We start from the raw sequence: 17628 nt of genomic DNA on the forward strand, positions 1-17628 counted from the left end.
GAAGTTGCAGTCAAGATAGCCAGGGCTACGGTCATCTGAGGGCTTGACTAGACTGGAGGATCCACTTCCAAGATGGCTCACTCACATAGTCTGTTTCTCCTGGCTGTGGTCAGGAGGCCTTAGTCCCTTGCCATTGGTCTCTCCATGTGGCTTCTTGAGTGTCTCATGACATGGCAGCTGGCTTCCTCCAGTGATCCCAGAGAGAAAGAGCAGGAAGGAAGCCATTTATGACATAGTCTCAGAAGCACACACCATCACTTCTACCATATTCTCCTCATTAGAAGTGAGTCAGTAAGTCCAGCCCACAGAAGAGGAGATAAATTAAGCTCTACCTTTTGAAGAAGTAGGGTCAAAGAAATTGTGGATATATTTTAAGGTCACTATACAGACCACTGAGAAGATTTCACTGGAATTTATTCGTAGGAGAGGGATCAGAGGGCATTTTTTCCTATTGCTCTTGTAACAAATTACCACGAACTTAGTGGTTTACAACAACGCAAATTTATTATCTTACTGTCCTGGAGGTCAGAAGTCTGAAATGGTTTTCACTAGACCAAAATCAAGATCACAGATGTGCTGCACTTCCTCCAGAGGCTTTAGGGCAGAATCCCTCTCCTTGCTTTTTCCAGTTTCTAGAGGCTACCTGCATTCCTTGGCTCATGGCCCCTTCCTCCATCTTCAGTGCCAGCAGCGTACTAAATCTCTCTCTGGTTCGGACCCTCTGCTTCTGTTGTTACAAATCCTCTGCCTCTGACCCTTCTGCCTACTTCTTATAAGAACCTTTGTGATTACAGCACGTCCATCCATATAATCCAGGAAAATCTCCCCATATCAAGCTCTTTAATTTAATCACATCTGCACAGTCCCTTTAGCCATGAAAAGTAACACATTCACTGGTTCCAGGGATTAGGAAGCAGACATCTTTGTTGGGTCTTTATTCTCTCTACTACAGGCATACACATACAGTTCTTTATTTTTTTTTAAGCTGAAGTGTTGTTTTTTTAAGTTAGTTATACTTTTGTGAATGAATGTTACTTTTTTTGAGTAAATTTAGATATTCGTTTACCAGATTTGTTTAAAATATAGTATAGATACTATAATGGTCACAACATGGTAAGCAGATATTCATTGAAAAATATTGAAATTTATTTTCCACTAGCTATTTTTAAATTCTTGGTTTTATTATCATTTAGTTTATGTCAGTATGTTAGCTCCTTCCGACAGTCTATAATAGAAACTGAGAAACGTTAAAGCAACATAGCCTTATACCTTTTAGGTTTGTTATCACACCATTTCTGTGGGTAATCTATCCAAATCTCATCTTCCTTACACTGTGAAGTCACCTAGCTACAATGTGGTTCCAGTCCATATTTATGCTCTTACCTTCCTCTTTTCCCGGATTCCTCCACACTGTATTTCAGTTAAATTAGACTGCCATTTGTTCTCCTAAATATACATCATTTTCCAGCCTCTGAGCTTTGATTATGCTGCTCCCTATTCTGAAACACCATCCTCACATTTATGTCTGTTACGTTGGTGCCGTCTCTCAAGTCTCTTCTTGAATGGCTTTTACATTCTGAGCACTTGTCTCAATCTTCTCAGCAAGGTGTGACTCCCATAGCACTCTGTCAATGCTTTTGAACCTAAATTAGCCTTTGAATTGTAGGTAATTTGTATCTTAGCCTGTGTTCCCTGTAAGTCAGACTCTTGAGCCAAGGCCTTGTGTGAAAAATACTTTCTTTGAGAAGTGATCCAGCAACAGGAGTAGAGGCCTAGAAAGAGATAAATAGTGAAGAGGGACAGCCAGTATAAGCATGTGTTCTCAAGTTGGCCACCACTTTGGACAACTGGGGCTTGATCTGCCAGGACTTGTTGAGGAACCATGTAGAATTGTCCACCCAAGGGAAAGAATTCTATATACTAGCTCCCATTCTCTTTTAGTCAAGGATTGCGCCATCAAGTGTTCACTCTTTTATAGGTTGTACAAGCATGAGTATTGGGCACCCACACTTAGGTGTCACAGATGCCCTAGGACAGAAAACAAAAGATACCTGGTGCAGCTGCTATGCTGTCAGTGTACATCTGCAGTGAGCTGATTGATGCAGCAGTGTCTAGAATTAAGTGAGCCAAGAGAATGTAAAGTGGGACACAAACGTCATTGATATATTTGTATACTGATCCTATTTATTCTCTCTGCTGGAATATTATCCCTTTGCTAGATAATAAGGCACTTGAGAACAAGGAACATGTCAATTTATCTTTTCCTCCCGTACTAGTCTTGCAGGCCTGCACAGAGTACCACAGACTAGTGCCTTAAAACCATAGAAATCTATTCCCTCACTGTTCTGGAGGCTAGAAGTCCAAAATCAAGGTGTCAGCAAGATTGGTTCTTTCTGGAGGCTCTGAAGGAGAATCTGGTCCATGTCTCTCTCCCTAGCTTCTGGTGCTTGTTGGCGATCTTGGGCATTCCTTGGCTTGCAGCTGCCTCACTCCAATCTCTGCCTCTGTTGTTGCATGGTGTATTCCCTGTGTCTCTGTCTATTTTTTCACATGGCATTCTTTTAAGGATACCAGTCATTGGATTTAGGATCCATCCTAATCAATTAAGACCTCATCTTAACTTGATAACGTCTGCAAAGACCCTGTTTCCAAATAAGGTCACATTCACAGGTACCAGGGGTTAGCTACTTGTGACTCACCATATCTTTTTGGGGAACACAATTCAACCCAACAAAACCTCCTTATAATATTGCACGGTGTCTTGTGAATAATAAGTTCAACATTCATAAATGTATGTTGATTTGAATTGTATAGCCATAGAGAGAAATCCATAGTCGTGCTGTTTTAATGCGAAAGTCATTTTGGATATTCTCTGAATTTGTGCCCTCTTTTTCTGTGCTTTGCCTTCCATGGCTGATAAAGCACTGTTTCTGTTTATTCTTGCATGTATTTGCCTTTTTGTGGCTGTCACTGAGTAAGTATTTTGGACATTACAAGAGCTAAGTATTAGATATAAACCTTGTCTTAAAGGTGAGAAAACAAAACTCACCAAAGTAAAATGGAATAATTAGAGAACAACTAAGACAAGTTGTGTAGTATGTACTGTACAATCAGCAGGAAGACTCATTACTGGCTGGAGAAGACAGGAAGGTTTTATGTAAGGCCACAGAACTGGGCCTTAAAGGATGGGGATATGTTATAGCAAAGCAAAGGAAAAACGGATGGGACATTCAAAAAGGAGACGAATTATGAGCAAAAGTACAACCAGTTTGTACAGCATAGTGAGGAGGGACTTTCTTAAGGAGGAGGATTATATTGGGACCTAATAGAAAATAAGTTTGGAGGTTAGACTGTCATCAGATAGAAAAGGTCACAAAAGTCACACAGAGGTATTATTACGTGGTATTTAAGAGCACGAGCATTAGAAACAAATTTGAATCCTGGCTTAGCTGCTTGATCTGTATTCTTAGGAAAGTTATTTGCCATTTTGAAGTCTCGTCTTCGTTAAAGTAGAAGTGATACCTACCTCACAGTTGTCAAAATTAACTGAGATTATATATGTAAGGTACTTTTATAGTACATGGCATACTATAAGTATGCAATAAATAGTAGGCTTTCTAAATTTCACATTTCAAATACACAAGAAAGCACATCTATAGAGGGTTTAAATAATATGCTATAGTCAAACAGGTATAGAACTTTGAGAACTTTGTATACTTTTTCCTTTTTTTAAATTTCAATGGGATATTTATGAAAGTTAGTCATGTTCTTGACTACAAGGCAAACCTTAAAAGATTCTAAATAGTAGTAATTTTGTAGGTGACAATTTCCAATCAATCTAAAGACAATGTCAATGGCAATAAAAAGATGACTCAAAAGTCATTTTATACACTTAACTATTGAGAAGGATCTTCAAAGTATCCCCTAGATCAAAAAGGAAATCAGAATTGAAGTTATGAATTATCAAGAAATAAAGAGATGGGCCGGCCCTGTGGTTTAGCGGTTAAGTGCGCACGCTCCACTGCTGGCGGCCCGGGTTCAGAACCCCGGGCGCGCACTAACACACTGCTTCTCCGGCCATGCTGAGGCCACGTCCCACATACAGCAACTAGAAAGATGTGCAGCTATGACATACAACTATCTACGGGGGCTTTGGGGAAGAAAAAAAGGAGGAGGATTGGCAATAGATGTTAGCTCAGAGCCGGTCTTCCTCAGCAAAGAGAGGAGGATTAGCACAGATGTTAGCTCAGAGCTGATCTCCCTCACCAAAAAAAATAATAATAATAAATAAAATAAAATACTGTAAGAATTTAAAACTCTTTACTGGTTTCTCTTATAAAAATTCCACGTGGAAAACTGAACAAACTAATACAATAATAAAACATGAACAAGTAGGGTTTATTGCAGGAATGGAGGATGGGTCAAAATGAGAAAACCAAATAAATTAACAGCATCAACAAATTAAAAGAAAAAACTATAATGCATAGTACCTTTTCACAGAAGGTGCTGTGAAAGCATTTAGAAGCCACTCCTAATAAAAAATTTAAAATAAAAGGAAAATACCTAAACATATTAAAAATATTTACTGAAATCTAAGAGTAAGACTAAAATTGTGAAATACTAAACCATTCCGATTAAAATCAGGAGTAAGATCACTGTTGTTCAATGTAATTTTGAAGTTTCAAGCTAACAATAAGACAAGAAAAAGAAATGAAGTCTAAATATTGGGAAAGGAGAGACAAAATTATCCTTACTTACATCTTTACTTATAGATCATATGATTGCATACCCAGAAAAACTTTTAGAACTCATAGGATAATTTGATAAGGTGGCTGCGTAAGGGATATATATTAAATAAAATCAGTATCTTTTATCTGTACTAGTAATATCTAGTATGGAATGGTGGTGTTTCATTCACGGTAAATCAAACAACAAAAAAAGTAAATTTGATGCAAAAGGCATAAGACCTTTTCTTGAAAAAACTGGAAAATGTGATTGAAGGACCTGAATTATTCATGCCACAGAGAGGTAAGATTTAGTGTCATAGAAATGTAATGTCTCAAATTAATATAAATGTAATGCAGTTACACTTCTAAGTATACATGAGAATTTACTATATGATGAGACACATTTCCGTTAAGTGGGAAAGAAACGGTTTATTTAATAAATAGTGCTGATGTAATTGGTTATCCATATGGAAGACAGTAAAGTTAAGCCACTATGCTCATAGCATATACAAAAATAAAAATTTTATATGAATTAAAAATCTTAATGTAAAAATAGAATTTCTGATGTAAGCTAGTGCATTAATCACTTAGATTTATCACCTCTTTCTCCTAAGACCCCACTGAAGTGATAGTAAAAAAATTAAAAAATATATGTGTTTACAATGCCAAAGAGTGAGAGGGAGCCAAACTTAGATTGCAACAAATTTCTGGAAGATGAAGAAATTGTGGAAATTAAAAATGCCGAAAAACAGTCAAGGATCTTAAGGCTTCCTAGTTCACGTCCAACATAGCAGGTTACATCCTATTATTTAAAAGTAAAATGCTAATTTTGAGAGTTTCTCAATAGCCTCTGAAATTAGGTGGGCTACCTTAGGGTGTTTGAAAACCAGAATTGGAAATTCATGCTCTGGGCCAGGGGTTAGCAAACTGTCACTGATTTTGTAAATTAAGTTTCATTGGAACACTGTCATGCCCATATATTTATGTGTTATCTGTGGCTGCTTTTGTGCTACAGCAACAAAGTCAGGTAGTTGTGACAGAAATCATGTGGCCCACAAAGCCTTATTATCTGACCCTTGCAGAAAATGTTTGCCAACCTCCACTTCAGGTAATTTTGGTGGCCGTCTTGGGAGCTTGCCCTCACTTAGGATGGGCTTGGATGGAGTCCAGCCAATGTATGTAGCCATTTACAGAATGTAGGGAAAGGACAGGGTGGGGAAAGAGTATAGCAGATAGGAGACTGAACATCACTACCTATGGGCCTTGGTAGAGAAGAGGAGGAGAAGTACAATGGAGGATAAGGCCTTGCATTGATGTTGAATAAAGAGAAAAGAATTAAAAACAAGTGAGGTGCATTCTGCTTGGAATTAAAAACTTTTTTTTTTTTTTGTATATTGATTTTTTTATCCTATAAACTTGTTAAAATTTTGTATTTAAGACTTTTCTGTTGTGTTTCTTTTCCAATCATTATTCTTTCCTTTTTAAAAATTTACTGTGCTAATTAGGACTTCTAGGATTGTATTTAATAAAAGTAGTAATAGTAGACATCCTTATCTTGTTCTTGATTTTAAAAAGAATGCCTCTAAAATTTCACCATTAAGAATGTTTTTTATTGTAGGTTTTTGGCAGCTTCCCTTCTATTTCCAGTTTATTAAGACTTTTTATCTTGAACAGATAATGACTTTTATCAAGTGTTTTTTCTTTGTCTATTGGGATGATCATATGGTTTTTCTTCTTTAATATTTTGATGTAGTAAATGACACATATAAAATAATCTAATGTTAAACTTTCCTCCTTGCATTCCTGGAATAAACTTAGCTTGATTCTGCTGTAGTTTCTTTACTGTACACTATTGTATTCTGTTTCCTGATACTTTGTTTAGGATTTTTGTATCAATATTCATGAATGATATTAGCCTGTAGTTATTCTTTTTCACACTACCTTTGACTTTTATATCATGATTTTATTGCCCTCATAGAATGCACTGGAGAATATTTCCTTTATTTCTATCCTTGGAAAAGTTTGTATAAGGTTGGAATGATTTGTTCCTTGAAAGTTTGGTAGAAGGTGTCTGTAAAACCATTTGGATGTGCTGTTTTTTGGTGTTGGGAGGAGTGGAGGGAAAATATTTACCTTCTGTTCCAGTTTTTCAATAGTTAGAGAACTATTGAGGTTTTCTATTTCTTCTTGAATCAGTTTCCCCCCCCTTCTTAGAATTTTGTTCATTTTATGTGTTTGGGCTCTTCTCTTTCTCTAATCATATTTAGTCTTTTCAAAGAACCAACTTTTTGCTTTGATCTTCAAACTCTACAAAAGGGTATACAATGAAAAGGAAGGCTGCTTCTCAGCAGACTTCAGACCTTTGTTTCAGAAGCAGTGACTGTATTTTTGTATATCCTTTCAAAGACATTTTTATCCTCATACAATCCTTTTACTTTTGCTGGAATAGGATGGACCATATGAGATGTAGTGATTTGCACTCTCCTTGTTTTGTTTTTGCCTTTTTTTTTTTTTTTTTTTCTTTTTACATCAAGCCCATTCTTGTTAATGCCAAGGTCGTATTCCACTGCATGGAATTCCTGTTTAAAAAGTAGTTATCAGGGCCGGCCTGGTGGTGTAGCGGTTAAGTGTGCGTGCGCCGCTGTGGCGGCCCGGGGTTCAGATCCTGGGCGCGCACTAAGGCACCGCTTGTCAAGCCATGCTATGGTGGCATCCCATATAAAGTGGAGGAAGATGGGCGTGGATGTTAACCCAGGGCTAGTCTTCCTCAGCAAAAAGAGGAGGATTAGTGACAGATGTTAGCTCAGGGCTAATCTTCCTCACAGATAGATAGATAGATAGATAGATAGATAGATAGATAAATAAATAAATAAACAAACAAACAAACAAACAAACAAACAAATAAATAAATAAATAAATAATAAAAGTAGTTATGCTTTTATACCAGATAAAAACTTTCCCATTTGTTTGCAGTAACCTAAGAACCCAATCTGTTACTTCTATTCTAGTAACAGACATCATCATTTCAGAGAATTCCAGTTGGTCCTCCATGTGCCTTGCAGCCATTAACAATTAATTAAAATTAAAATGTACATTGCTCCATAACACCCTCCTTGGAAGAGGGTATAAACACTTAAACCTCCCTTCCTTTTGCAATTTATCCTAGTGTGTAGTATCAGAAATAGATGAAATTTTATCTTTTTCCTCATGACTGTCCTATTTCCCAGTGCCACTTATTTCAAGTCCATCTTTTCACGTGTATTTGAGATGCTACCTTTGTCATTACTAAATTTACATATCTTGACTTCTGGGTTTTTTTTTTAAATTATGTTCCCATGATCTATTCATATGTCAACACATAGCTTTTTAAAAACTTTTTATTTATTTATTTTCATTTCTAATATTAAACTAACCTTGCCTTCCTGGGATAAACCCAGCTTGGTTGTCTTATTCTATGCTTTCATATTGATGAATTTGGATTGCTAATAGTTTTTTTGTTTTGTTTTATTTTATTGAGGTCATAATAGTTTATAACGTTGTGAAATTTCAGTTGTATATTATTATTTGTCAGTTACCATATAAATGTGCCCCTTCGTCCCTTGTGCACACCCCCCAATCCCCTTCCCCTGGTAACCACTAAACTGTTCTCTCTGTCTGTGTGTTAGTTTATCTTTCACATATGAGTGAAATCATGCAGTGTTTGTCTTTCTCTGTCTGTGCTTATTTCGTTTAATATAATACCCTCAAGGTCCATCCATGTTGTTGCAAATGGGATGATTTTGTCTTTTTTATGGCTGAGTAGTATTCCATTGTATGTATATATACTACATCTTCTGTATCTAATCATCAGTTGATGGGCAATTGGGTTGCTTCCACTTCTTGGCTATAGTGGACAATGCTGCAGTGAACATAGGAGTGCATAAGTCTCTTTGAATTATTGATTTTAAGTTCTTCAGATAAATACCTAGTAGTGAGATAGCTGGGTCATATAGTATTTCTATTTTTAATTTTTTGAGAAATCTCCATACTGTTTTCCATAGTGGCTGCACACCAGTTTGCATTCCCACCAGCAGTGAATGAGGGTTCCCTTTTCTCCACAACCTCTCCAACATTTATTATTTCTTTGTCTTGGTAATGATAGCAATTCTAACGGGTATAAGATATCTTAGTGTAGTTTTGATTTGCATTTCCCTGATGTTTAGTGATGTTGAACATCTTTTCATGTGCCTAGTGGCCATGTATGTATCTTCTTTGGAAAAATGTCTGTTCATATCCTCTGCCCATTTTTTGATCCAGTTGCTTGGTTTTTCGTTGTTGAGTTGTGTGAGTTCTTTATATATTATGGAGATTAACCCCTTGTCGGATATATGATTTGCAAATATTTTCTCCCAGTTGCTGGATTGTCTTTTCGTTTTTTTTTTTTTTTTTTAAAGATTTTATTTATTCATTTTTTTTCCCCCCAAAGCCCCAGTAGATAGCCGTATGTCATAGGTTCACATCCTTCTAGTTGCTGTACGTGGGACTCGGCCTCGGGTTGGACGGAGAAGTGGTGCCTTGGGGCGTGCCCGGGATCCGAACCCCGGGCCGCCAGCATCAGAGCGCGCGCACTTAACCGCTAAGCCACGGAGCCAGCCTGTCTTTTCGTTTTGATCCTGGTTTCCTTTGCCTTGCAGAAGCTCTTTAGTCTGATGAAGTCCCACTTGTTTATTTTTGCTTTTGTTTCCCTTGTCGGAGTAGACATGGTGTTTGAAGTGATCCTTCTAAGATGGATATGAAAGAATGTACTGCCTATATCTTCTTCTAGGAGTTTTATGGTTTCAGGTCTTACCTTCAAGTCTTTGATTTGACTTGAGTTAATTTTTGTGCATGGTGAAAGATAATGGTCTACTTTCATTCTTTTGCATGTGGCTATCCCGTTTTCCCAATACCATTTATTGAAGAGACTTTCCTTTCTCCACTGTATGTTCTTGGCTCCTTTGTTGAAGATTAGCTGTCCGTAGACATGTGGTAAAAACTTTTTATTTTTAAAAAACTTCAGACTTAACAGAAGAGTTGGAAAAGTTGTACGGAGAGTTCTCCTTTACCCTTGACACAGCTTCCCATAATGTTAACATCTTGCATATCCCTAGTACAGTGATCAGAACTAAGAAATTAACTAATTGGTACAACAGTTAACTACATATCATTTTACTTATAAAGGCTTTCTACAGTATTTTAATATGTGGTAGATCTCTTCCTCCTGCTTGTTTCATATTTTCCTATTTTTGCTTGTTTGTTTTATTAAAATGTCTAACTGCAGAAAACAAAAACAAATTTTACATAGTATTTTTATTGGGAATATGTAAATTTCATAAATTAGGAAGAAATGACATCTTCATAATACTGAATCTTCATATACATGAACAAGGTATGTCTTTCCATTTGTTGAAATCTACCTTTGTGTTTTATAGTTTTCCTCGTATATGTTTTGGATACTTTTTCAGTTTGTGCCTAAGTATTGTATTATTTTTTTAAATTACAAATGGGATTTTTCCTTCCATTTCATCTTCTAACTGGTTTCTCTTTGCATATATAAAGGAAAGATTTCTGTATATTTTGTGCTACACTACATTACAAAATTACCTCATTATAGTAAAATTTAGTTGATTCTTTTGGCTATTCCAGGTATATAATTATATTATCTGCCAAGAGTATTCCTGTCTAATTTCATTCTTTAATTTAATTGTGTTGACTGGTATTATGAATAATAGAGTGGTAAAAATGGGCTTTCCCTGACTTCGGGAATATATCTAGTGTTTACACATTAAGTTCAGTGCTGGCTTTGGGCTGATGTATATATAATGTTAAAGTGTCCTTTAGGGCCAGCCCCATGGCTTAGCGGTTAAGTGCGCGCGCTCTGCTACTGGCGGCCCGGCTTTGCATCCCAGGTGCCCACCGACACACTGCTTCTTCAGCCATGCTGAGGCCGTGTCCCACATACAGCAACTAGAAGGATGTGCAACTATGATGTACAACTATCTACTGGGGCTTTGGGGGGAAAAAAAAAAAGGAGGAGGATTGGCAATAGATGTTAGCTCAGAGCCGGTCTTCCTCAACAACAACAACAAAAAAAGTGTCCTTTATATTCAGTATTTTCAGCAAGAATGACTTGAATTTGTAAAACATCTTTTCATCATCTTTGGCATGATCATATTTTTTTTTCTGTGTAGATCTATTAAGATATTGAATGATATTAATTGTCTAATAGTGATTTTTATTGTAAGTTATAGATTTTTTCATCTCTTTTTGGGGTCAGTTTTGATAAATTGCATTTTATAGTAAATTATTTCCTTTAAGTTTTCAAATTTATTTGCATAGAATTGAGCAAAGTAGTCTTTTATGATTCTTTTGGTTTCTTCTCTTTTTATTGGTATTTTTCCTCTTATTTCATTACCATCTAAAAGTGCTGGCAAAAAGATTTTGTTTTTTAATTCATTAAAACAAAACGGTAAAAGAAGCTCCACTAATTAAAAAAAAAAAAGTGATCCCAAACTTCTTAAATAAGTAATAGTGAATCCTCCACATTTAATTCTAGTTGAGTATCCCTTGCTTGCCTGAAATTTTTCTGCCTCCTTTCATTAATTTCTTAGGATACTTGTAAATTTGTTTTCCAGTGAGTATTTGAGTAAGAGTTTAGATTACAGTCCTTTTGCTTTCTTCTCCTCTACCCTGCTCTTATGGGGTGGGGATCTCTTTAGTGGTCATCTTTACTACAGAAACACAAATGGGGATGTTTGCAAACTCTCCATAAACCTCTCAGAGGTTTTCCTCATTTCATGAGATAAGTTTTGATTGTTTTTTTTTAATGCTGTTGAGTGACTTGCAGTTAAGAGAGATTTGGTATGAAATTCTTTTGATTGTATGAAAGGCATTCCAAAGTAAAGATTTCTCAAATTTTGCATAAAGCAATTTTAAGTTGGGGAGGGATAGCTGCAACATCCTAAAAGGATATAAGATAGAGTATTACTCCATGAAGCATCTTATTTTTCCCATAAAATTATATGAAATACTCTGCTTTCTAGAGCAGAAATGACTTTAATGATTGTGATTCTGAAGGGGAAAAAAAGATGATAGAATGTTTTAATTCTCCATCTGAAGGGTTGAATTTTTTTCCCTCCCATAGAAAGCACCTTTAGTCTCTGCTTCTCTTGCCTATCTGGCTCTTTTGTGACTGTGCAATGTTATACCCTTTATGTCTTAGCATACCTATTTTCTATGTGTGTTTATCTCTTCCTGTTATTACCCTTCCTCTTTTTTTGTTTTATTATTTTAGTGTAAAATTACCTCTTAAAATTTTATTTGAAATAAAGAATTTTAGAGCTTACATTATTAAATTCTGACAGATCTCCACCTCTGTCACATGGTTTTTTTATGTGCCATGTATTTCCAGACCTATTTATTGTTATTAGTATGGTGTAAAACGGAAAAACGATCACACCTATGAATTTCTCCTTCATTTTTTAGATGTCTCCTCTGTCCTTTTCAGAAGGGTGAATTACTTCACCTCTTGTCCCTTGGTGGAGGGACAGGGGCTTATAACAGTAGATCAACATTAAGTTCTTAATAAGGAAGTTACGTTACATGTGTGTTTTCATAATGTAACATTTTCATAGCACTTTTATTTTTCAGCCTGCCTTTTGTTGCTTAATTCTAACAGTATCCCTGTAAATTATATAAGAGTAGGTGGTAAATGTCCATTTTACAAGTGGTAAAATGAATTAAAATGAAGGGGCAAAGGTTAAACCATGACCAAGCCTGAAATTAAGATCCAGGTCTCCAAATACAAGTCTAGTGCTCATTCTTTCCAACCATAACGACTTCTGTGAGTGATCCCCACCTCCCAGGACCCCCTTTCCTCCTCAGATGACAATGGGTTGCACCAGGTTTGTCATTGACTCTAGAGCCATTGGAGAACTGACTAGACCTGAGTCCCTTGGTTTCCCTTGTTAGGGGCCTTGCAGTTGCTGAACTCCAACATTGTCATGACTAGCCATTGTTATAACCTGTCTGCCTTATATTGGATAGTGGATTTTATTGCAGAATCATTTATTTATGTCAAGATCTTTAAATATTGCTTAAGTACAAACTTTGTAATACTTTTTAGCTCTTAAAGAATTAAGATAGGCAGAATTTTATTTATTCCAAAGTGAGTTTGGGTTTAAACTAAAAAGAGAATCTGGGTCTTAGTCTTAATCTAACTCCTAGCATTCTATAATTCTTCATGCCAAGGACCTCTTATTACCTGGCTATCTTCTATATCTTTCTTTTTTCCCCTCTTCTTTCACTGTCGTATAATTAACTGCCAGACTTTGCTTCACTTCTGACAATCTCTACTCCTAAAATGATCGGTTTTCTTTAAGTGTCTTTTGGCCTCAGTCTGAGCACAGTGGGTCCCAAGACCTCATACGCTAAAGCATGGCCTATGATATTCATCTTTTTGAATAAGTGTAGTAGAACTTTATATTAGTAATTCTTATTTGTCATGTTCCTAGCAAAAAGATTTGAAGTCTCAATCTAATGCTTGCTTTTGTGTCTGTTTTGTTAAATGGCTGCCTTTTAATGAGGCCTTCTTGGAACTTCAGAACTACTTCCCCATGGATGGTGTGTAAGACTAGCCTTTTATCAAATGAAAAGTGTGGAATACAATACCTAATCTTATTGATCCATTCTGGCTCTAAAATTCTGTGATTATTGGACAAAATCCAGAAATTAATATTACCAATATAAATAAATTTCTTATCAATAATTACATTTCATCAGTTTTGCCTATAAGACCAAGTAAAATATCTTTAAAACCTTGAAAAAATTCTAACCTGATTGAAATCTCATCTATAGTGAAAAGGCAAGTGTTTTCAAACACTACTGAAGTTCTCTTCTATTTTAGTCCTGTTTGTCTTCAACTGAGACCCCAGTGTTTCATCCTCTTAGAAAGATGCTGCTACTTGAACAATATTGTTTTGAGGCTGAAACTAGCGTATTAACACAATTCTTCTTAATAAACGTCTCAAGAGTTTTGTTTCTTTATCCCTTTCTTTGTAAATAGGCAGCCACTATATTTTTTAGCAGTGAATTTCAAAATCCTTTTTAACCTTATAGGTCCAAGGGTAGCCAAGGATGGCTGCAGCTTCATATGATCAGTTGTTAAAGCAAGTTGAGGCACTGAAGATGGAGAACTCAAATCTTCGACAAGAGCTAGAAGATAATTCCAATCATCTTACAAAACTGGAAACTGAGGCATCTAATATGAAGGTATCAACACTGTGATTTTTAATTACAGTTTATCCATTTTTATTCAGTATTCCCTCTTGTAAACTGGGGTTAGATACTTCACTTACGTAAAAGTGTATTTTAAGTTGAATATTAATATGTAAACATGTTCTTGTAAAAGTTAACATTTATACTTTTAAATAAAATGTAGTGAATTCATCCAGTGAATCATATAAAGAAAATAAGTGTAAAACCCCAATGACTAGTTAGTTCTTAGTTATTTTTAAGCTTAAAAATAAGAGACCAACTTCAGCATAACTACACTGAGGCTAGGTATTCTGTGTAATTCATAGAAACTAGCCTCTGATCTTTAGAATATATCTCAATTATTAAATATAGCCTTCCTTCCCAACTCTCTCAGATCTTGTCACCACTTAAGTGCTGCGTTGATAGATGATAAAGAAAATCAGGGTGCTCTATGGGAATAGTCCTGAAGTGTAAGTCAGTACCTGGGCCTATTCCTGGTTTTGCCACAAGCTGAGCTACATCACCTTTGGGTGCCCTTCTGGACTTAAGTTTAAGTTGCCTTATTTGGAAAATGCAGGCATTGCACTAGCCTGGATGATTTTCATGGCACCTTCAAGCCCTAAAGTTAGTTTGTCAAATAGCACTGAAAAGCTGTGATAACCTCCAAGAAAAGTTATAAAATATTCAGTCTGCAGTGGGGAAAATATGTTCTAATTTCAAAATAATTCAGGTTAAAACTGTTTTAATTTCCAGTTACTTAGGCAGATTCTCTTCTCACTGAATTTAATAACTTTATAGGATTGGAGATCATCAACAAAACTGTTAACCTCCTTCCCTTTTAAAAAATTCTTCTTGCTTTATGTTCTTTCTGCCCCAGGCTATTTTAACATCTGGGTTCCTGACCCTGTTCTTCCTGTCTGTTCACTACTCCTATTTCTTACTCATTTCCTGTTCTCTGCAAGTTCTTTTACTATGCATTTTGAGGTCTCCCTTATTCTTCAAGCTTCCGTATGTCACTGAACTGTTTTTGCTCCTCTTTTACTCTTTATATTCATATCATAACAATTCAACTTTTTACTCATATGTGCTATTCTGTCTGTCTGTAAATCTTTTCTACTCTAATTGCCTATTTCTGTTGTAAAAACTGTCCCCAGCATGACAGAAATCCAAGATATTTACCTCAAATCCTTTTGGAAGTAAGATAGACTATAAACAAATTTTTTCTTACCACAAACTGTGGGTAACCTTAAAAATAGCTGAATCAGTTACCTAATAGGTTAAAAAAGAATGGTTTGGTATTTTAACACTGATCAACACAATATATCTAAAATTGTTGTACATGGCATGTGTTTTTAAAAGTTTTAAAGATACAAAATTAAAAATTCCCAGAACTACTCTTTCATCTACTTTGAAGGTATGTTTTGCAGAGAACTCCTCCTGGCCGGCCTATCTGGATGTCTGTTTTGTAGTGCAGAGCTCTGTGATGGCTTTTTAAGTTTTTGTTAAGCTACTTGAGCAAATTCAGATTTCATTTTGGGGCGGCGTTGTAACCTACACTTAGATCCATCTCCATGCTGAATGTATCTCAGAGAAACAATAAAGTCAGAGTCTTAAATTTCTGCAACGGAATATCAGGTTGACCACCTACCCATGTCATAGAATATACATCATGAATATTGGCACTTAAAATATATCGGAACTCAGCCATGAATTTATTATTAGTCAGCATGTGCTTCTATAGACATCCTTGCAAATCCATCCACCTGTTTCTTTATGATTGGGCATATGGTATCATAGCAATTACAACTTTATAATGAAATTATTCATGTATCTCTTCCTTAAGAGGCTTTAAGCTATTAAAGAGCATATGACCTGTTTATTTTGTCTTAGAAGATTGATTTGTGAAAAGACTTGAAAACATTGGTGCTTCCTGTGTTGGATTAAAATTAATCCAAAACAATGGTTATTTTTCCAAAAAATCATTTATTAGACTTTGGAATACATTATATAATATTGAATCATGTTGCCTGATCATTAACCTATTTACCCCAAAGAAAGGCAAGGTGTGTCTCCTCCAACTAGATAATTTTAGGATACTTGAAATTTATGCAATAGTACCATCTAGTGGCAAAAGAGAATACTGCTTTCCTTTTGATTACATGGCATTGGTAAAACAAACTATAAAAATATTTTTGTGTCTGTGACAGGGAAATGTGTGTTGTACAACAGTTAGGGAAATGTGAACACTTACTGTATATTTGAGAATATTAAGGAAATGTTTGTTTTTTAAGTATAATTATGGCATTGTGGTTGTGTTAAGAAAGAATCCATGTTTAAATATACATATTGAAATATTTACAGAAGAAATGAAGCGATGTCTGAGATTTGTTTTCAGAACAAATCTGGGTGGAGGGGGGAAATGGAGGAAGTTGGTATGGGTATAGATGAAACAAGACCATGTGTTGATAATTATCAAAACGGGTTGTGAGGGTACATGAGAGTTTCTTTTTTTTTTATTTATAATTTTATTTATTTATTTTTCCCCCAAAGCCCCAGCAGATAGTTGTATGTCATAGCTGCACATCCTTCTAGTTGCTGTATGTTTGACACCGCCTCAGCATTGCCGGAGAAACGGTGCGTCGGTGCGCCCGGGATTCGAACCCGGGCCGCCAGTAGTGGAGCGCGTGCACTTAACCGCTAAGCCATGGGGCCGGCCCCATGAGAGTTTCTTATAAAGTTCTCTATACTTATGTACGTTTGACATTTTCTGTAACAAGAACATAATAAAATAAAATAGAGATCTCATGAGATGTGGGTGACCTAGAATCAGATTAATGCAAAAATTATACTAAGCTTAAAAAAAATTATGTACTATATTTTTTTACTCCAGGGCGAAGACACAACTTTGATTGACTTTAAAATGCTGAGCATAGCAACAGATAAATATGGTCATGTAGATATGTGAAGCATTTAAACAGAGATGGCATGGTATAGAAAAAATTATCTAGGCAAATTATTAATGAACCATTTGTATCTTTGCTGTATTTTGACAAAATGAAATATTTATAAATTGCTCTATAAACTGTAAAACCATATACATGTAAAGTATCTTTTATTTTCAGAGTGTAAGGAAAAATGAGAACTAAAAATTCAGATTGACATATTTTATAATTTATTTCAAAGATTTAATTATCAAGTGTACTTGTATCTGATAATGAAAAGAATCTGTAACTATGATATATTGAGAAAAACAGAAGTGGGGAAGGTAGCAACCCCCTTGAAATCTCACAGTTGCTCACTGATAAATATTTTCTATTCACTGATATTACCACAGTACATTTCTCTTTGAAAAATAATTCTCTCATGTTTCTAAAATCTTAAAATATTTTTAAAGTAATGTGGGATTATGTAATGTAATTAGCTAATTTTTTAAAAACTAAGCTTCCAGAATTTATACATACAAATGAATATTATCTCCTCACAATTACATATTAATTTTAAAAGCTGCCATTTCTCAAAGTATTTTTTGAAATATTTTATTTGGAATTGCTTCGCAGTTGTGTTGCATTTTCTTTTAAAAACTCTGAAATTGAGGACGACTTCTTTTAGGTTATATGCAGTCTCAGGC

At 35.5% G+C, this 17628-nt stretch overlaps 1 protein-coding gene across 6 annotated transcripts in view; it reads left to right on the forward strand.

Moving 5' to 3' along the window:
* APC (APC regulator of WNT signaling pathway) overlaps positions 1-17628 on the forward strand; it is a 129120-nt gene that overhangs the window by 39193 nt on the left and 72299 nt on the right. For all 6 annotated transcript variants that reach the window (XM_058538515.1, XM_058538545.1, XM_058538534.1 and 3 more), the window contains exon 2: positions 13863-14015. In XM_058538515.1, coding sequence (XP_058394498.1) covers positions 13881-14015 — 135 coding nt within the window. In that variant the 5' untranslated portion in view covers positions 13863-13880. The remainder of the gene's footprint in view (positions 1-13862; positions 14016-17628) is intronic.

The sequence above is a fragment of the Diceros bicornis genome, chromosome 1, assembly GCF_020826845.1.
Source record: "Diceros bicornis minor isolate mBicDic1 chromosome 1, mDicBic1.mat.cur, whole genome shotgun sequence".
In the NCBI taxonomy this organism is placed as follows: domain Eukaryota; kingdom Metazoa; phylum Chordata; class Mammalia; order Perissodactyla; family Rhinocerotidae; genus Diceros; species Diceros bicornis.